The sequence below is a fragment of the Cydia strobilella genome, chromosome 10 (genome assembly GCF_947568885.1).
Source record: "Cydia strobilella chromosome 10, ilCydStro3.1, whole genome shotgun sequence".
Classification (NCBI taxonomy): domain Eukaryota; kingdom Metazoa; phylum Arthropoda; class Insecta; order Lepidoptera; family Tortricidae; genus Cydia; species Cydia strobilella.
In genome coordinates, this window is record NC_086050.1 from 7308535 (window position 1) to 7327895 (window position 19361).

The following is a 19361-nucleotide window of genomic DNA, read 5'->3' on the forward strand; positions in this document are numbered from 1 at the left end:
AGTGGTGGCAACTGTCCTGGTTTATGAATTATGTATAAGACACTAGTTATAAGAAACATGTACCGTTTGTGCCCAAATAAACATTAAAACATTACACTCGTAAGTTTTACTTACGTAAGTAGGGACACAGCTATACTACAGAATGAGATATGGATATCGTTATCTCATTCTAGCAAATAGCTTTGTCCCTACTTACGTAAGTAAAACTTACGAGTGTAATCCTGGCCTAATGTCTAACACTTACCCAAGTCGGCAACATAAGGTCCCTTCCTGTACGTGACCACGCGGCCGCCGACCCGGTCTCTGCCCTCCAATATGACTACCTCACAGCCAAACGACTGAAGTTGACGAGCAGCCGCCAAACCGGACACACCTGAAGAATATTTTTATATGCAATTATATTAAAAACTTATTTATAATTTTGAACAGGGAAACATTGGGGAACAACTCTGTGAATAAAAGGATATAAACTAATAATTAAATCAAAATACAAAAACCTACATGATATTGATCCTTTTTACACTTCCCTGTCTAGTCTTAGAATGAAACTTAAACCTAAATTGTGGCAATAGTTCAAGTATTGAAAATAAATATAAATAACTAAATGTATAAATGTAACTTTCCGGTTGTCCTACCTACCTAGGTAGGTATGGCTCATGATTTCTTTGATCTTCTTTTTATTTATGCTGTTAGTATGTATGTTAACATTATGTACTTAATAATGAACCTCCAGGTCCGTTTCTTAACCCTTAAATGCATAATGATATTAATGATGTATATATGCATCGTATATTTGATGGTCCGTGGCTCAATATGCAGCTATCCAAAATCACATTTATTACTTTTATACAGCATGACACATCTATTTCAATTTATTAAAAAGTTATACAAAAAATCATGCATTTAAGGGTTAAGCATGTTAAGTACATTTGTATTTCAAATCCATTTGTATATGTGACTGTTTGTGTTCTAAATAAACTAAAAAAAAATGTTGAGATTACCTGCTCCAATAATGATGACTTTAGGCCTCTGCTTTCCTTTGGGAGGCGATGGTATTGCTGTAAGCCGCTCATAGATTCCATAGTTTATGAAACCATGTCTCTCCAGAAATGCATGCGTCCTGATAATTAAAGCTGGGTCTCCATTATATGGGGGCTAAAATAAGAAAAGCATTCTTACAAATTAATGAATTTAAATTCCAAAATCATATGTTACAACTCTTTGACCGCTTTACAAATAATAAATAAAAGAAAATAAAAATAAAAGTCTTTTTATTTCTGGGTAACCGAATAACAAATATAAAATATTAGTAATGTAACCTATACTAGGATTATCCTAATTTACAGTTCAAAGATAATTACACCAGAACCCTCTTAAGAGGTATAGGCTTTGTCCAGATTGTTCCGTTTTTTGTGGTCTTGGGCCTCCCAGATCCAGTTGGCCCCTACTCCTTTTATTATGTCATCAGACCAGCGTAGCCAAATACAAATAATAAATAAATATAGCCTGGGCTAAACTATGACCCGCCAACAGAATCAACCTTAATTTAGCCCTGGAAGCTCCTAGGAGAAGGCCTGGCCGTGGCCCCTTGTATCAAAAAGGTTGGACACCCCTGACTAGCATAATTTAAATCTGTTTCAAATTAATCTTTTGTTTATACAGAAATGAGACTGAAATAATCAAAACATACCTCCATTTTGGAAACTGCATGTTCCTGAATAAGTTGTTTCTTGGGGTCTTCAAACCACATCTTCAGGATTCTGTTCCGGATTTGAACAAATGCATGGCTACAGGCACCCTGCAGATCTGAGAAGCACTCGGCTTCCAATGAAGACATTTTGTCAAACGGCAGCCTTGATTGGAAAGCTGCTCCTTCCAAACTGCAATATATACAATGCGGTTGTAGCATAATGGGAACTAATGGTTTATTTTCATCTTGTCTATTTATAATGTGTCTTGGTTTACAAGACTTTTTAACAATGACAAATTGTAGGTAGTTCTTTAGTAACATTTGGCCACTTTAAGAACTCCAACTTTACCAATTTTTGTAAAGTAACCTGTAGACATCCAAGGCCTGATTAAAGTACCTACTGAAACAAGACAAAGTATTTTTATTAAACGCTGTAAAGTGATGTCCTGCAGATAATTTTTGTGTCTTAGTCCATCTGAATTATCATATTTAAGGAAGATAACTTTTTTATTCGTACATACCTATTAAGCATTTCCTTGTAATTAACCTCCTCAATATCTTCACTTTTGGTTTCGTCCAATATAATCGTCGATTTTTCATCTTTCTTGGATTCTTTCCCGTCTGTATTGCGGCTTGAGGTAGACTCTCTTCTACTGCTAACAGTAGTTGGACTAATGGACGTGATTTTACTCTTTTCAGATTGATCAGACTCAGAATCATCTTGTTTTAATTTCTCATCCAAATCCCGGTTGTCGACCTAAGATCAATAAACATAACCTCACTGATTACTAACATCTTAGCTTTAAATACACAGAATTAAATACAGTTTACAATAACAAACCTTCACGCGTTTGCGGCGACTCATTTTGGGAATTAGTGATGAAGAAATAGACGTTAAAAGCAACTAGAAGCAGACCGCAAAAATCACGAATCGGGAAACAAAACAAACTAACGTTCAGAAATTGAAATTGAATTGAATATTTTACCAAACGTCAGTGTCAAATGAGTTAGTGATGGGCCAGTCATGTTTGGTACCGGTTAATAACAATGTATCACAGGGTTCCATCTGTATACATTGACTTTATGTTATGTTACATACTCTAAACCAATAAATTATTATTATTTTTACCAATAAAAGATCTGTATCTGTATCTGTATCTGTAAAGTATATTATTTGTTCTAACAAGTGACATAATGACTAAAAATGACTAATACCTTATTCTAATTGCCAATGTCGTTGAAAACAAAATTGCCAAAAATGTGACCAAGTGCCAATGCCAAACCTAGAAATTTATGTTACGTAATTAATGGATGACCCCTTATACAAAAATATAATATATCAAAATCCATTATAAAAGATATAAACTATACTACTGAAGTATACTACTTAAAAATTATATTATAATAGGCATTATATCAATGACAGTTTAGACGAAATCACAATATAAACATTATAACATATATTTATATATCAAATGGCATTATAACAAAGGTATGATAGTTTTTTTATATATTAAGCATTAGGTACACACCCATCAAAATTAATTATAGTCGTTACAGATGGCAGTTCTCAACAGGGAAAAAAACTTTTAAGAAAATGGCATTTTTTTCAGTAGTGGCGCTTCCACACTGTTGCCTGCAAAGTCGATGCAGTTAATTTGGACTTATCTGACCTTCGATTTATATGCACAGTCTGAAATCGCTACGATATATAGTTACGGGTGTAGCCGAAATAAGCCGCCTGGCAGCGGGCTCACGGCGTTTACGTTCGCAACGAGATCGACCACGTAGGACACTTCTATAGGTATCAAAGGATTGATTCAACCCGCGCTGCATCGCTTCGCTTCGCGTTCGCGTGTTGTTCGCCTACGTTGTACGCTGCGTACTGGCAAACCCGTATATTATGCTTGGAACAAAAGTATACTACAACATTAATATTATGTATGTACTGGATTATACAGAAACGGATTAGTTTATTAGAAAACACAATCCCCCTAATGAGGACGCCAATGGACAGACGATGCCCTCTTAAGGACAAATTGTGTAACGATTGTAAATTGTAAATTTAGTGTAGAATTTATCAGTAGAAGCACTTATATGAAACTGACCCGTAAGGGGTTACTCGTTTCAGGTAAACATTTCGTTCTCAGGATTCATTGGACAAGTCGATGTGAAATAAATAACAAAAATTGGTCAAGGCTTTTAATAGTCTCTGAATAACATATAACAATTATAAGAACTGCACGAATCTATACAAAGTTTGATTAAAACAATTTTCGTCTAGAAGCTTTTCCTGAAATGATTATGGAGCGGTCCTTCTTCAGCGTATCCAACTGTTTCTTGTGGAATAATAGCATTTGAATCAATAGTACCACAAGGACGACACATGCATTCAAGTGGTGCTTTTGTAACCACCTGAAATAAAATAAAAATACAATTAAGGTAAGGTGGGTTAAGACTAACTTAGTTTATTCTGCTCGGGGCAAGACTAACAGCATGAGGATTCCATACAAATAATAGTCTTACAGTTTTGAATTATTCACGGTTAGTTTCAATCAAAGATAGATATAACTCCGTAATAATTAATGCAAATAAAAAAATCATTTATCCATTTTTAAATATATTTTAACGTATTTTTATAAATCTTCATTTTTAGTTTTAAAGTATGTCGATAGATGGCAGTGAATTTACAGTGGTTACAAAATTTACTATGACAGTACCGCTCTAGTATAAGTTACTCTATGGTTTCAATAGACTTAAACGTCGAAATATCGGGAACTCGAAAACAATATAAAACGTAATCACGGTCCATATCCCGGTCGATATAAGTCTTACCCCGGTGATAATCTTACCTTACCCTTACCCCACCTTACTTTAGAAAATTTTAATAACACATGCACTGCGTGTGCTATCAAAATTGTTGCAGACTTATCTTTGTCCGACTCTAGTTGTCTAATTTAGATTACACGGTTAGTTATGTCACAACTTTATATATTACAAAATACTTAAATACAACAAACCTACACACCTTCCTGTATCTATTCTCTTCCTTTTTTGCTTCTGGACAATACAAATCAACCGTAGCTTCCCGTTCACCAGACTCCTGGCAACAATTACATGAACGTTCCATTTGCCAAATTTTGCTTCCTGACACCTGAACAAAAGAATGATGTATATATTTTAAGTTTAGTAGAAGCAAAGATAGATATAACTCCGTAATAGATGGATACAGTCTAAGGAAAAAACGTGCCTCGAAAATCACGAAAATTTGATTCTCGATAAGAGGGCTCTACTAGCTTTGGCCTACTGTCGTATAGATGGCATTGACGGTTTCGTTTGTTATTTAAAAAAAATCACGCATATCAGTGAAAGAACATGGGCCAAAATCGTAAAAATAATTAATGCAAATAAAAAAATCATTTATCCATATTTAAATACATTTTATCGTATTTTTATAAATCTTCATTTTTAGTTTTAAGGTGTGTCGATAGATGGCAGTGAATTTACTGGGGTTACAAAATTTACTATGACAGTACCGCTCTATCTTATTATATCCTCTTTGGTAGAAGCAATCGTAGCAGTAGTAAGTATAGCCACTGCCTATAGTTCATATACATTTCCTACATCGCGCGTATGGAGTTCCAAATGTCAGTTGCTATACTCGTATACAATTCCTAACAAACTGTCATTGGCCTTGGGTCCCAGGCATAACTGCCGCGTAGACCTGGAAAAAGTAGTCTCTATGTGGTCTCTATTTGCCCTCTCTACATCCTACATACTCCAAAACTGTAATAGTAGAATCATATTTACCTGTAAATAGCTGGTGCATTTTCCAACGCAAGCATACGATGGAATCAGCTGTGGCTGGCACCCTGGATGTTTCAATACATGCACCACTGGAGTCATGACACATTCCTGTCCTGCATACACATTTATATTAAATAAATATACTAAAGGATAATTTGGTAATACCAAAGATACTCCGTAATAGATGGATACAGTCTAAGGAAAAAACGTGCCTCGAAAATCACGAAAATTTGATTCTCGATCAGATGGCGCCACTAGTGTTGGCCTACTCTCGTATAGAGGGCGTTGACGGTTTCGCTTGTTATTTATAATTTTAACGCATAACCGTTAAAGAACATGGGTCAAAATCATACAAAAATAATTAACGCAAATAAGAAAATCATTTATCCTATTTAAATACATTTTAACGTATTTTTATACATTTACAATTTAAAATAAAATGTATACTGAGTTATAAAAAAATAAGGCAGTTCTTAGTTAGGGTATGATTAGAGAAGTATGACACAAATTTTCAGCTCGCATGACTTGCATCAAATACCTACTTACCCTAAAAAGCTCTCGGCCCATGGAAGCTGTTGAGGAAATACTTGAGAGAGTTCTTCCTGCGGGATACTACATACGATGATGATCAATTGATCATTCAAGCTAAACCTATTCTTTATTTTTTAATAAAAGCTTTGAGTGTCGTTATGCGTTATTGACAAAAACTCGAAATAAAAATTCTTACGAGATATTCAAACGAAAGAAAGCAAATTAGCTTGATATCCTACTTTTCATACTTTTGCGTCTTATAAAATGGGTACAGTATATAAAATAACTTCATAAATGATTTGCATTATCTACACATTTTGCTTACCTGGTGGTAGCTCAACTTCTTGGGTAATAAGACTGGACTTGCTTTGTTTTATCTGACATGTTGACAAAAATAATACACTGAACAAAATAACGTGACTGTGTATCATGATTATTTATTTAAATTATTTTCAATACGCAAGTAAAGTTGTACACTTTCGTTGTTTAATGAAGACATTGTGAATCACTAAGACGGAAAAGTCGTATATAAAGGGTTCTTGATCTATATAAATTATTTATGTAGCTAGTAAATTACAAAAATCATTTAAGAGAACATGTCCCCAGCAGCGATCACACGGGTTTCCTGTTGGGCATACGCAGTTAGCCTATTTCCTAACAAGTATTTTATCCATTAAGTTCATACTTTTTTATATATATTAACTATTATATATTATTATATATACAGGGCGTCCAAAGAATATATGTATAGGACATGAAGGGAAAGTAGCCTAAATGTCGTAGATAGGGCATTTTGCTGAAATAAGACTTTGTTATTTTTAAAATTAGTAATACTGCATTCAAAGATTTTCTAAAAATTACTTGCTTCGTCTGGGAATCGAACCGACTTAAATGTAAAAAAAAACACCCCTATCTTTATGATGCCAATCGAATGAACGGACAAAAAATAATAAGTCTTCCTAAGCAACATCATATCTTAAAAGAAAGGAATAACGTACAATGTTTGATTCAAATTTCAAGAATGATTATTTATTGCCGACGACGACATTCGAAAAATAGCGATATTATCATTCCATACCATAGATAGCATTGATTATTCGCAAATAAATACCCACTTACACGACTTCCCGGCATAGTTTTCCTTATTATAAGTGCACGTGCAGATAAAATGATGAAACTTAGTATTTCAGCATATAATTAATTAATTTATTCACAAAAAAATACTTAATAGGGAATATTACGCGAGACTCTGCGTAGGTGGCGCCACTACCACAATCTGAGGGTCTATCGCGAAACAAGAAAATCAAAATTTCGTTATCTAACATCACTGTCACTCTTGCATATTCGAGCGATAAAGAGGCAGATAGCGAAATTTCAGATTCGCGTTTCCCGGTAGGCGGTAGGTCCTCTGTAAACAAACCGCCTTGATGCATCAATGTCATATTTTATTATCTCTGAAAACTTGTCAAAAACCTGTTAAAGGTACAGTATGTATAAGTTACTCTATGGTTTACTAAATGGCTAGTGCTGCACTCTAGTGGCAGAACATTACAGTCCTATTTTGTTAAGGTGAAAAGACTTTTATTGTTTAAGCACTACTTATAATTTATAATTAAGTGAATAATTAAAACGTGATAATTTTTTTCCTTCGCTGCCTGAAACACAGGAACTCCTAGTTCAGGCATTTGTAACCCACTTTCCTCTACTAACAACTCTTAGTCTTTAAGATGAACCTCTGTACAATACTTTTTTCAATAAATTATTTGTATAATTTTTTGTTTAATAAAAAGCTCATAATTTTTTTTCATGTTGTCGTCACCCGAAATATGCTGCGCATACAGCCACTTAAGATAATGCTTATTAAATGTTATTACAAAAAAAAGATAAACTACTTTATAAATATATCGTCAAATAGCAAGAAAATAGATATCTACACAATAGTTACGCTAACCTAGAAATAATAAAAATACTCATAGCTTGATCACTTAACTTACAAGACATTTAACTTATGTGCTCAAACCCCTGCTGATTGTCAAGACGCGATCCCTTGTAACGTCCTTTAACAAAATGAGCTGCTATATAAGGCTAAAATCTTAGCATTACAACAGTAGTTGATTTGTAGGCACCCATAGGGCATGATAGTAAAATAAAGATTAGATAGACAAATCTGTGTCATAAGAGTTTTCTTAAAATGGCTTTATATAATTCTAAACGTTTAGTTCTACTTGTTTTAGAATTTTCATTCGTTACTTTAGTTACTTGTTCAGCTGATGAAAATTGTGAAACATCTCTGAGTGAGATATTGGTCACAAAGGGTATGTATGTGTGTTATGTATTAAAATATTGCTATATATAAAATTCACTTTCACGGAATGTAATTATTTTATAAATCTATGATTATTGTTTTACAAATTTATGAAATTGTGACAAAATTGTATACTCGATTTAAATATTTAATTTTGATTACCTACACTAAAATAAAACCCAAAGTCAAACTATAAGCAAGATCCTAATAGTATAAACATAGAGTTAGACCAAGATAACTGTAACGATTTTGAAGGCATAGACTGTGCAAGTGTTATTTATACGTCATAATTTCATAGAAGTTAGACGTTTAAAATAACACTTGCACAGTCTGGGCTATCAAAATCGCTGCAGACTTATCTTGGCCTAACTTCTACTGTATTAGCGTTTTATGAGGAAATATTCATAAATTATAAGTAGACACTTACTCAGTTGTGAAAACCTACAAGTGTATAAAAATATTAATAGATACTTTTATATAAAATTCTTACTATAAATTTTAACTGTGTAATATAGGTTTTTTTTTTCACTTACAGAACAGTATGACGAAATGGGAAGACTGGTCAGATCATGTAATGGAGAGGTCACTGTGAACAAATGTGAAGGAATGTGCAGTAGCCAAGTGCACCCTTCTATTGCAACTGTTACAGGGTTTTTAAAGGTATTCGCTCCGGCAGTTGGCAGCCTGCCAATTAGTATGAAGATTAAGCTAATTTTTCGGTTTAAATCCATCGTAAACGCTACTCACGCACTGTTAGCGCTTGAAAATGGAGACCTAGGCTCTCCGAAACATGCCGCGCAAGTGACTAAAAATGCGTGAGTTAAACCGTAAAATTAGCTTAATAACATTAAGTATGTCTTAAGACAGTTTAAATTTATTATTTATTCTTTATTTATTCGATTAGTACGGGGATGTAGTCCCATGAAATTTTTCCCATCACCAACTTCGCACATAACCAATACAATACAAAAATACAAAATCTATGCGAGTATGTTTTAAATTTTATGATAAATATTTATTATTTTTAATTTCAGGAATGTCACTGCTGTAGAGAAAATTACCTCAGAGAACGTATCGTTACACTTTCACATTGTTACAATGCCGATGGGGTAAGGCTGGATGATCCTAAATACGCTGTCATGGAAATAAGGCTTCAAGAGCCAGACGAATGCCAATGTTTTAAATGTGGAGACTATAGCCGATGAGTTAATTGTGATTAAAATGTATGGGATAGATTTTTTTACCTGCAAAATAATATTGACGATGGATACGGCACGATAAAATAAATTCTACATAATGTTATATTCTAGATTTGGTCAAGGTTTTAAAATAAATATGAATTATTATGAGTATATTTCTATATTATTTCTCTCTTTGAGGTCCTTTTATGCATACTTACCTGTGAGTGGTCTGATAAAGACTGTGAGGGAATATGAGAGGGTTCCGTACTTCAAAAGGACAAAACGAAACCCTTATAGGATCACTCGTGCGTCTGTCTGTCTGTCCGTCTGTCACAGCCTATTTTCTCCAAAACTACTCAACCAATTAAGTTGAAATTTGGTACACATACGTAAGTTTGTGACCCAAAGACATGTAACGTTAATAAATGAATTTTAAACATGGGGGCCACTTTTGGGGGGTAAATGAGAAAGGTAATAAATACAGTTTTTAAAACTATATCGTGTTATACATATCACATGAAAGAGCTCATTATGAGAATCTAAAATACATTTTTCTTGTAATTTAAAACTAAATCGTTTAGAAGTTATTCAAGAAAATAGCGAAAAAATGACCATTACCCCCTTTACAACTACTAAAACTACTACTACTACTAAGTCAAAAATTTTGAAAAAATTATATAAAATAGCTCTTTACATATAGATCACAGGAAAACCTATTACAAATGTGCAATCAAGCGTGAGTCGGACTTAATTACATCGTTTTTAATCCGACCCCTACGGATTTTTTAAAGACATCTCACGTTTCACATAAAAAATAGGTACAGTCAGCAATACTAATTACTATTCGCTTAGGACCCTTGCATACAAACTTCTATGCAGGGGGATGTGCCTTTTCTCTGCAGCTGACTGTACATTTAAAAAAAATGTATAATGTACGGAACCCTTGGAACGCGAGTCCGACTGGCACTTGGCCGGTTTTTTTCAAGTAAGACTATGGCTACCCAGAAAATAATAGTTTAATAGAGTCCGACTAAGCTAAGTCTGAGTGGCATTTGCAATGGCAGAGTGTAACTACACCACTTCCTTTTTTCTATTCAAATCGTTGCAAAATTGGCTTAGACGGACTATAAACCAATCTTAAAGGCTGACAACGCTCTTACAACCCCTCTGGTATTGCAGGAGTTGAAGGGCGAGGGTATAATCGCTTACCAGCTATTTGTCTGCTCGTTTCTATCGCTATCGCTCGTCCTATATCATTAACACATTCACTGCCCCCAACGCACATGTGCGTTCACCGTCATACAAGTTTGTTCCTAGGCCACGCCCCCTGGCAGTAAATGTGTTAAAAAAATGTGCGTAAAATTTCGCATGGGGTATCGACCATTTGTGGCTACAACTATATTTTTCATCTTTTTGGCTTTTATATAATTATTATTTGGGTCGTTCCTGGCGCAGAGGTTGTCCATCGCGGTCCAACGCGGAAACGCAGCAAGCGTGATGGGCACCTTGCGTCGGGAGCGATGCGGGGTGGGTTGTTGGACTAGTTTTAAATTTTAATGGATTAGTTTAAGTTTAGTGTTAGTTAAGTATATTGTAATTATTTTTAAGTAATAGGTATTTTTATGGATGGTATTTTTTTATTGTAATTTTATTGTATTCCGTTTGTAATTTTTTGTTAAGTTCAATCTGTGATGTCAATTTGTAAAATATTTGGTAAATACATTCAATCTTTGAAACATAATTTAAATATTAATTTTAAAAAATATTGGTTTGCCAATCCGCGATAAAAAATAATCCCTCATATTTTGACATAGTACCTAGTACTAGTACATATTAGCATAGAGTAACTTATACTAGAGCGGTACTGTCATAGTAAATTTTTTTTAACCCCAGTAAATTCACTGCCATCTGTCGACACACTTTAAAACTAAAAATGAAGATTTATAAAAATACGATAGAATGTATTTAAATATAGATAAATGATTTTTTTTATTTGCATTAATTATTTTTATAATTTTGACCCATGTTCTTTTACTGATATGCGTTAAAATTGTTAAATAACAAACGAAACCGTCAACGCCATCTATACGACTGTAGGCCAAAACTAGTAGCGCCCTCTGAACGAGAATCAAATTTTCTTGATTTTCGAGGCACGTTTTTTCCTTAGACTGTATCCATCTATTACGGAGTTATATCTATCTTTGATATTAGGTACCTCAGATATTTCTTCTGTACCTATAGATAGAGGAGGCAAGTTTAAAAAAAGGAAGGCGCGAAGTGTCAATCTCCCATGGAAACTTTGAAATTCGCACCTTTTTCTACAGTTAAATTGGTTTGCATGACTTGACTTGACTTGTTTGTACTTATGTACGGAATGTAATTTCATACAGCATACTCCATACATTTATCTGTATAATCTAATTTTTAATTCACACACTCAGTCACACACACACACACACAAACACATACACACCCGTTCGTGTTCAACGTGTTCTTTAGATTTCTTTTTTCTCACTTTTAATTATTGACTAGCTTTTGCCCGCGACTTCGTCTGCGTAGAATAAGTGCCAGCAGTTACAGCAAGTTTAGTATAACGGCTGGATAAAATGTAATGGCAATCATTTTGAGAATATGCTTGATTGCTAACACCAATTAACAGGCAATTAATTAATTTTCTCATTTCCATCCCTCATTTCATTTCCGACATACAAACTATCCTCTGTCCTTCCCCGGGACTTACTATCTCTATGCCAAATTTAAACTAAATTGGTTCAGCGGTTTAGGCGTGAAGAGGTAACAGGCAGACAAACACACTTTTGCATTTATAATATTAGTATGGATATGGATTGATCCTTATGTTTTTGTTACTTACTTAATTTTGAACTTATTTCTGCTACCTAGTTAGTTTTAGTTCTAGTTTTAGTTTTATCAGGCCTCGGCCTCACTGAAAATCAGCATCACGTAGTTTGTCCTAGGATTCACTTCGGGACATTAAGCTGAGTGAGGACCTTTTAGCACAATTCTGTTCGTCTACATATACTCTAAATCAGGGGTCGGCAACCGGCGGCCCGCGGGCCGCATGCGGCCCGCGAACCGCTCGCTTGCGGCCCGCGAGCCTCCGGGTTACATCAGTCCTACGACACTAAAGTGATCGAGTGAAAAAGAAAAGTCTTTAATTTCAATTTAATTATTTGGAATTGGGTTGGGTTATCACAAGATCTACATTAAATGTGCTGATCACTCAATATGCACTATGCACAGACGTGCCAATATGAGTGTCTGCCTATAGGGCGCTCCAGACTACGCGGCGCGAAGCCGCGAACGCAAGTGTGGAGTCGATTTCGCTGATTAGCGAACTAGAATCCAGACTCGCGTTCGCGGCTTCGCGCTGCGATTCGCGTACGAGTGTGGAGGGCCCTTATCGCAATGTAAGAGCGCGCGAAGCACGCTGAATGTCGGGTTTTTCCCGACCTTTAAGTGTGGAGGGTTTGCTGGATGTCGGGCTTCGCCCGACCTTTAAAGGCGCCCTGCATGTGAAAAACGCGCAAAGCGCGACTAGCGCGGCCTTTAAGTGTGAGGGCCACCGCAGGCGCCCTGTATGTAAGAGCGCGGGAAGGGCGCTGAATAACTCTGAGGAACGCCGCAGGCGCCCTGCATGTAAGAGCGCGCCAAGCGCGATGAATGTCCGGCTCCGCCCGACCTTTAAGTGTGTATGTAAGAGCGCGCGAATGGCGCTGAATAACTGTGAGGGACGCCGCAGGCGCCCTGAATGTAAGAGCGCGCCAAGCGCGATGAATGTCCGGCTCCGCCCGACCTTTAAGTGTGTATGTAAGAGCGCGCGAATGGCGCTGAATAACTGTGAGGGACGCCGCAGGCGCCCTGAATGTAAAAGCGCGCGAAGCGCGCTGAATAACTGTGAGGGACGCCGCAGGAGCCCTGCATGTAAGACGATGAGGGGCGCCCTGTATGTAAGAACTCGCGAAGCGCGATCTGAATTTCGGCACTCTTTTGCATAAAAATGTATATTAAAAGGTGTCCTTTTTGACAAACGACAATGTAGCCTTTTGTCTAATAAATTCACGAATTATTAACAGTGTGCGGCCCGCTGCAATTTTGCTAACCGCTCGGCTATGTGGCCCTTGGATGTTAAAAGGTTGCCGACCCCTGCTCTAAATGAATCAATATTTTGTGTTTTTTTTTTGTGCTAATGAATATTTCTTATTCTTATTCATATTCTTATTCTAATTAAAGCTTGACCAGGAATATATGATCATTGTCAAGAGGGCGCTGTTATTTTCATGTATAGGGTGACAGTTCAGTATAGTATGAAAATATTAGTTCCAGTGAAATTACGGAACACGGCGCGTGATCATATATTCCTCGTTAGGCTTTACGACGGTTCGGTTTTTAAAAGCAGCACTAGGACCTACCAAAAATGACAAAACCACTACATGACCACTACGTTGATTGACATATTTGTCATTGAAGCCATGTCATATCTGCTAGCACGAGTTGCGTTCTCGCGCGTGACTCCATACATCTGGCGCGACCACAAGATTGCAACTCATGCTAGACGGCCATGTCAAAGACCATACAAAATTCAAAGTTAGTTCCGTTGCTTTACTACAAGGTGGCTAGTAGTATAAAGTATAAACGAACTTTTTTAAAGTAAAATATTTTCGTATTATTATAATTCTTCCCCTAGTGAGTATTATATTCTTTAATGACTGATCTTATCAGGCTTTACAATCTGATTTTAACTACGGAACCCAATATTTTCTGAGTCGTTATCGGTTTTTAATGGCACTGCCACAGTGCATCACTACTAATAACGACAAAATCACTACGTTGATTGACATTTGTCATTGAGGCGATGTCATTGATGTCAAAGACTGTTAACCAGCGCATGGAAATCCAAAATAATTAATAACAAAATTGACTTAAAATTACGCTGATACTGAAATAGTTAATCCACAACCATGGGACTCAACGAGGAATATATTGTTTACTTAATACTGCTATTTTCATGGGCAGAATATTTGTGGGAGTTATATTTGTCACTGCGGCAGGTATGTTTTAGGTATAATAATAGTCTGATTTGTACTTTTTGCAGTAACATTATAATCATTATTAAGTCTATTTTGCAGTTAAAAATCTACAAAACAAACAACACTATTCCTGAGGACTTGAAGGAAATGTTAAATGAGGAATCGTTTAAGAAAGCTCGTCTATATGGTATTGACAAGTCGCAGTTCAAGATCGTAAGGGAATTTTATAGTATAGTATTATCATCCGTAATTCTTTATCGACGGTGGATTGCTGTGGCATGGTTTGAATCTGAGAACATTTCAAAATCCCTCTATGTATCATCGGACAGAGAAATATTTGTGACTTGTGTCTTTATGACTACTGTGACACTGTTTAACTATGTTTTAACATTGCCCTTTAAGATTTATGGCACATTTGTACTTGAGCAAAAGCATGGTTTTAATAAGCAGACAGTAGGATTCTTTATTAAGGACCAGTTTAAATCTTTGGTTCTGAGTCTCATCATTACCATTCCTTTAGTATCTATTTCAATTTATATTATCATGGTAGGAGGAGATATGTTTGTTGCTTATCTTTGGTTGTTTACTACTGTGGTTTCTTTAGTACTATTGATGCTGTACCCTACTGTTATTGCTCCTTTGTTTGACAAGTTTGTGCCTCTGCCCGAGGGTTCTCTTAGGAAAGGCATTGAGGAACTGGCATCAAAGCTTAAGTTCCCGCTCTCACAAGTGTACATAGTAGAGGGATCTAAAAGGTCTGCACACAGCAATGCATATTTTGGTGGACTTTTCGGTTCAAAAAGAATTGTACTCTTTGATACATTGCTAGAAAAGTATGATGATGAGAAAAAAACTTTGACTGGATGTAATGACAATGAAATTTTAGGAATTCTAGCTCATGAATTGGGACACTGGAGTTGCAACCATTTGACAAAGAACATAGCTTTGACTGAACTTAATTTGTTGTTGTTATTCACTGCTTTTGGATCACTTTTTCAGTATTCCATGTTGTATACTGCTCTTGGATTTCCAGCAGGGCAAAAGCCTATCATTATTGGTTTAATTGTGGTTTTACAAATGATACTTGCACCATACAATTCAATTTTATCCTTCTTCTTAACAGCATTATCTAGAAAACACGAATTTGAGGCTGATGACTTTGCTGTGTCTTTGAATTACCCCAGAGAACTCAGGTCCGCACTCATAAAGCTTGGTAAAGACAATCTGGACTACCCAATCTATGATAATCTATACTCGGCATGGTACCATTCTCATCCTACTTTGTTACAAAGAATAGAAAATATTAATAACCAATTAGTTGAGGATAAGAAACGGAACTAAGTTATTCCAATATGCATTTACAACAATAATTTTTCAATAAGTACATTTTTGTATACCTACCTGTTACTTAATAATGGTAAAACCAGTCTTTTCTGGGGGTGGCATTGGCCATATTTGGCCAAACACATATTGCATTTATTTTTTTAAATCATAGTAAGTATATTAAAACAATAAACAGGGCTATTGTATGTGGGCCAAGTGAAATGCCATATTTACAATAAGTATATGTTATTCCATAATTCCATATACATAAAACTAACCTTGGGGTGGTTGACACTTACTTTATTAAGTATCTTTTTGTATCAAGTTTCTTTTTATGGAAAATAATAAACAAATTTTTTGTGTAAGCTTCTAGAATGGACTAGCTTTCACCTTAATTATGTACTTTAACTGTAAAAAATGTTACGGGCACGAAAATTCAATGAGTCGTCTTGTTGCCAAACCCCAGGAGGCTGTTTTATAAATGTCTGTAACTGTTTTCAACTCTATTTGCTAGAAAGATATTTCTGCTTGTGTTATAGGTTACAAATGTTTGTAAAATAGCCTCAGATTCACACTTAATATAGAATAAGGTTTCAATGTTGTAATGAAAAAACTTTGTATCCTATAAAAGCAGTAGGTACTATTTACTGCATACACAAACATTAACCATACTGTAAATTTTCAATGTAGGTGAAACCTGCAGTTAGGTCAAGTGGCTACTTGAGGCTATAGAAAGATGGCAATTGTAATAGGAATAAGTAATATCACTCTATGGTTTAAAAATAATCACTAGAGTTTGTCAGGAAGAGAAGAACTACTATTTGTATTTATTAGTGTCTGACCGAAGTTTCGGTTTCGGCATAAAAAATATGTTTCGGCCGAAGGTTCGGTATCGGCCAAAAAACTGCCGAACGTTTTAATTTCGGATCATGTTTGGTTAGTGTTTCATACCGGATGGGTTAAAAATACGTTGTATTTTTTTTAATGTGCATATTGTTGATAACTGTAACAGTTTTACGTTTGTGTATCAAAGTCAAAGGATTGTATAATTCTTTGAAATTTTTTTAAAGACGTCATTAGTCATTACAGAAAGAAAGAAGAAAAAAATATTCCTTAAATTTAAAATTTTTCACCATATTTTGGGCCACCTGTACAATGATGACAGTGATGAGTGAATTTGAATTAGTTTTCTAAGTAGAATAGGCATGTTCCGACACGCACTTGACCGGTATTTTTACCACTTTTTTTACACTTTTTTACCTATCTGTAAAAAAAAGGCCATCACTGATATTATTTCAACAATTTTAACAAGTCTACAAAAGTTTCGGTTTCGGGCGAAACTGAGTCAAAACTGAACTCGGTTTCGACAAAAAATCCGGTTTCGGTCGGACACTAGTATTTATCTGTTTTTACTTTTGGCCGTGCGAAGTGCCCGAAGCGTACGCTGTGGCACATACAGGGTGGGCACAGGGATTCCGACACACTTTAACCATGAATTCTAGTGCCTATTTGGATAAAAAAAAGTAATATAACAATGCCATAGAAAGCCTAATTTACGAGATATTCAATTATTTAAGTAATTTCGAAGTTAAAAAAACTCAAGGCTAACACGCCCTTATGTGACGTAATCATACATACCAAGACAAACAATCACACATGCAAAGCAGAAGTGTTAAAAATAGTAAACTTACCTGTCACCTGCTATAAACTAGACTAGATAAAGTGTCATATTGGTGTCGCATGTTGTCTTTTTCACTCTTTCAAACTAAAGATACGTTCACAAGTTAGTACTATCGTTAATTGATTTATTTTGTTCCAGAAATTAAGTAAATTAATTAGGCAATTTTGGACCCATGTTGATATAACATTTTTCTTTCGTAACACTGCCAGGAATCCACGGTTAAAGTCTGTCGGAATCCCTGTGCCCACCCTGTATATACGTTTAATTGAATCCGAAGCCAGCAAGTATATACCTATGAAATTTAGTGAGCTCAAACTTTTTTCTTAGATTGATTTGAAAGGGACGACACTACAGTGTTGCTACTTTTTAATTTATATTCTTTTTTGCCAGACTGTATGTCCGTGTCATTTTAAATTTTTATCACATTTTGTTTAGTAGTGAAAGTTAAGATACAAACTCCGTAGCCGCCAGGCGGGCGCCCTTTGTCGTGTCGTGCTCGTGCACAATAAAGCTGGGTCTACGCTGGACGTCATTGGCGTAAATGTACATATATTTTAAATAAATGTTTCAATCCAAAGGAAATTAAATTTACTTTTCCGAATATTACACTCATATCAGTCATATATATTATAACCCTCCTCTTGCACTCACAGTCTCATGCACCAATGCGAATATTTCTATTCTCTAATTTTTACTGATTTACACAAAGATTCACTTCATTCACTAATTTTAGAAATAGAAGTAAATTCCAGGAAAAGTTCGTGATGCGAATTTTAGAGCTTATTCAGCTGATGTAGAACTTACAAACGTACCTACATTATGCAGTAGTTTTTTGGTTGTCAATAGCTGACGAATCTGACGATTGGCATTTCAGTTTCCACCTCTTCTTTTCTGTATTATTTAAATTGTTTTCTGTAATAAGGTGTGCAATAAAGTGTATTCGTATTGTACCACAAAACATATAGCGCCATCTAGTTGTACTGTAAAATTCTAGGCCACGATTTTTTCTCAGACTATAGCTCTTTCACAATCAATCAACCTTATAGTGCCAACTTAAAGACATCACAGGCGAATAATAAAATGTTTCAACCCATTTCATGCTCATAACGAACGACATAAACCTAAGTATATGCCTCATCATAGTCATGAGACATATCTTAACTGTTCATCGGTGGACCTTATTACAAAAGGCATAGGCAAAGGGGTAAGGTAAGGAAGATGATGATGATGATGAAGGTCCACCGATGGACAGTTAAGAGTGTTGCTGTTTGTACTACCATTCGTACGAAGCTATAGTAAACTGTATAGTAGGAGATACGTTATATATGGTCGACCTTCACCGATACGTCTGACAGATGAAACTTATATTTTATGAAAGAAAATATGTTCCTGAATATAAATAAATAGGGTTGCCTAAAGAAATATGGTCAAGGCTATTTTTAATAAAATTCACCGATTTGTCTGACGAACGAAATAAGTTCCAATGGAAAGTATACAACTTGTAGAACATGAAAAAATTAGGTTGCTTATGTTTTTCCGGTCACTATTATGTAAAACGACATCCCATACCATAGGGATAAAGTGAATATTTTAGGAAATTAATCGCTTTGAAAGAAACAAAATGTGTGTAACAATTTTTTTTATTGTTTCAACCCTATAGTGCTGGATATTGTTGGATAGGTCTTTTAAAATTAATAGGGGTCTTCAATAATCAATTTTAGATAAAGTGAATATTTTCGGAAATAATCCCTTCGAAAGAAAGAAAATGTATGTGAGGATTTTTTTTTAATTTCAA

At 35.3% G+C, this 19361-nt stretch overlaps 4 protein-coding genes across 4 annotated transcripts in view; 2 read left to right on the forward strand and 2 right to left on the reverse strand.

Moving 5' to 3' along the window:
• LOC134744559 (lysine-specific histone demethylase 1A) overlaps window positions 1–2651 on the reverse strand; it is a 439624-nt gene extending 436973 nt beyond the window's left edge. Inside the window, exons 1-5 of the mRNA XM_063678397.1 lie at window positions 2532–2651; window positions 2212–2447; window positions 1691–1880; window positions 1002–1155; window positions 245–373 (exon numbers count right to left, since the gene is read on the reverse strand). Of these exons, the coding sequence (XP_063534467.1) occupies window positions 245–373; window positions 1002–1155; window positions 1691–1880; window positions 2212–2447; window positions 2532–2555 (733 nt within the window). The 5' untranslated portion in view covers window positions 2556–2651. The remainder of the gene's footprint in view (window positions 1–244; window positions 374–1001; window positions 1156–1690; window positions 1881–2211; window positions 2448–2531) is intronic.
• A 1227-nt stretch (window positions 2652–3878) lies between these two features.
• Window positions 3879–6705, reverse strand: LOC134744699 (bursicon). Its single transcript, XM_063678608.1, has 4 exons — window positions 6354–6705; window positions 5501–5610; window positions 4719–4844; window positions 3879–4105 (listed from the first exon to the last, which is right to left on the reverse strand). Exons 1-4 carry the CDS (start codon window positions 6457–6459, stop codon window positions 3971–3973), a joined length of 477 nt encoding a protein of 158 aa, XP_063534678.1. The 5' UTR covers window positions 6460–6705; the 3' UTR covers window positions 3879–3970.
• Window positions 6706–7994: 1289 nt separating this feature from the next.
• Window positions 7995–9677, forward strand: LOC134744758 (partner of bursicon). The gene is made up of 3 exons (XM_063678674.1): window positions 7995–8343; window positions 8869–8993; window positions 9368–9677. The coding sequence occupies exons 1-3, from the start codon at window positions 8220–8222 to the stop codon at window positions 9536–9538; spliced, it is 420 nt and encodes a 139-aa protein (XP_063534744.1). The 5' UTR covers window positions 7995–8219; the 3' UTR covers window positions 9539–9677.
• A 4716-nt stretch (window positions 9678–14393) lies between these two features.
• LOC134744923 (CAAX prenyl protease 1 homolog) lies at window positions 14394–18143 on the forward strand. Its single transcript, XM_063678869.1, has 2 exons — window positions 14394–14583; window positions 14662–18143. Exons 1-2 carry the CDS (start codon window positions 14494–14496, stop codon window positions 15901–15903), a joined length of 1332 nt encoding a protein of 443 aa, XP_063534939.1. The 5' UTR covers window positions 14394–14493; the 3' UTR covers window positions 15904–18143.
• The last annotated feature ends 1218 nt before the right edge of the window (window positions 18144–19361 follow it).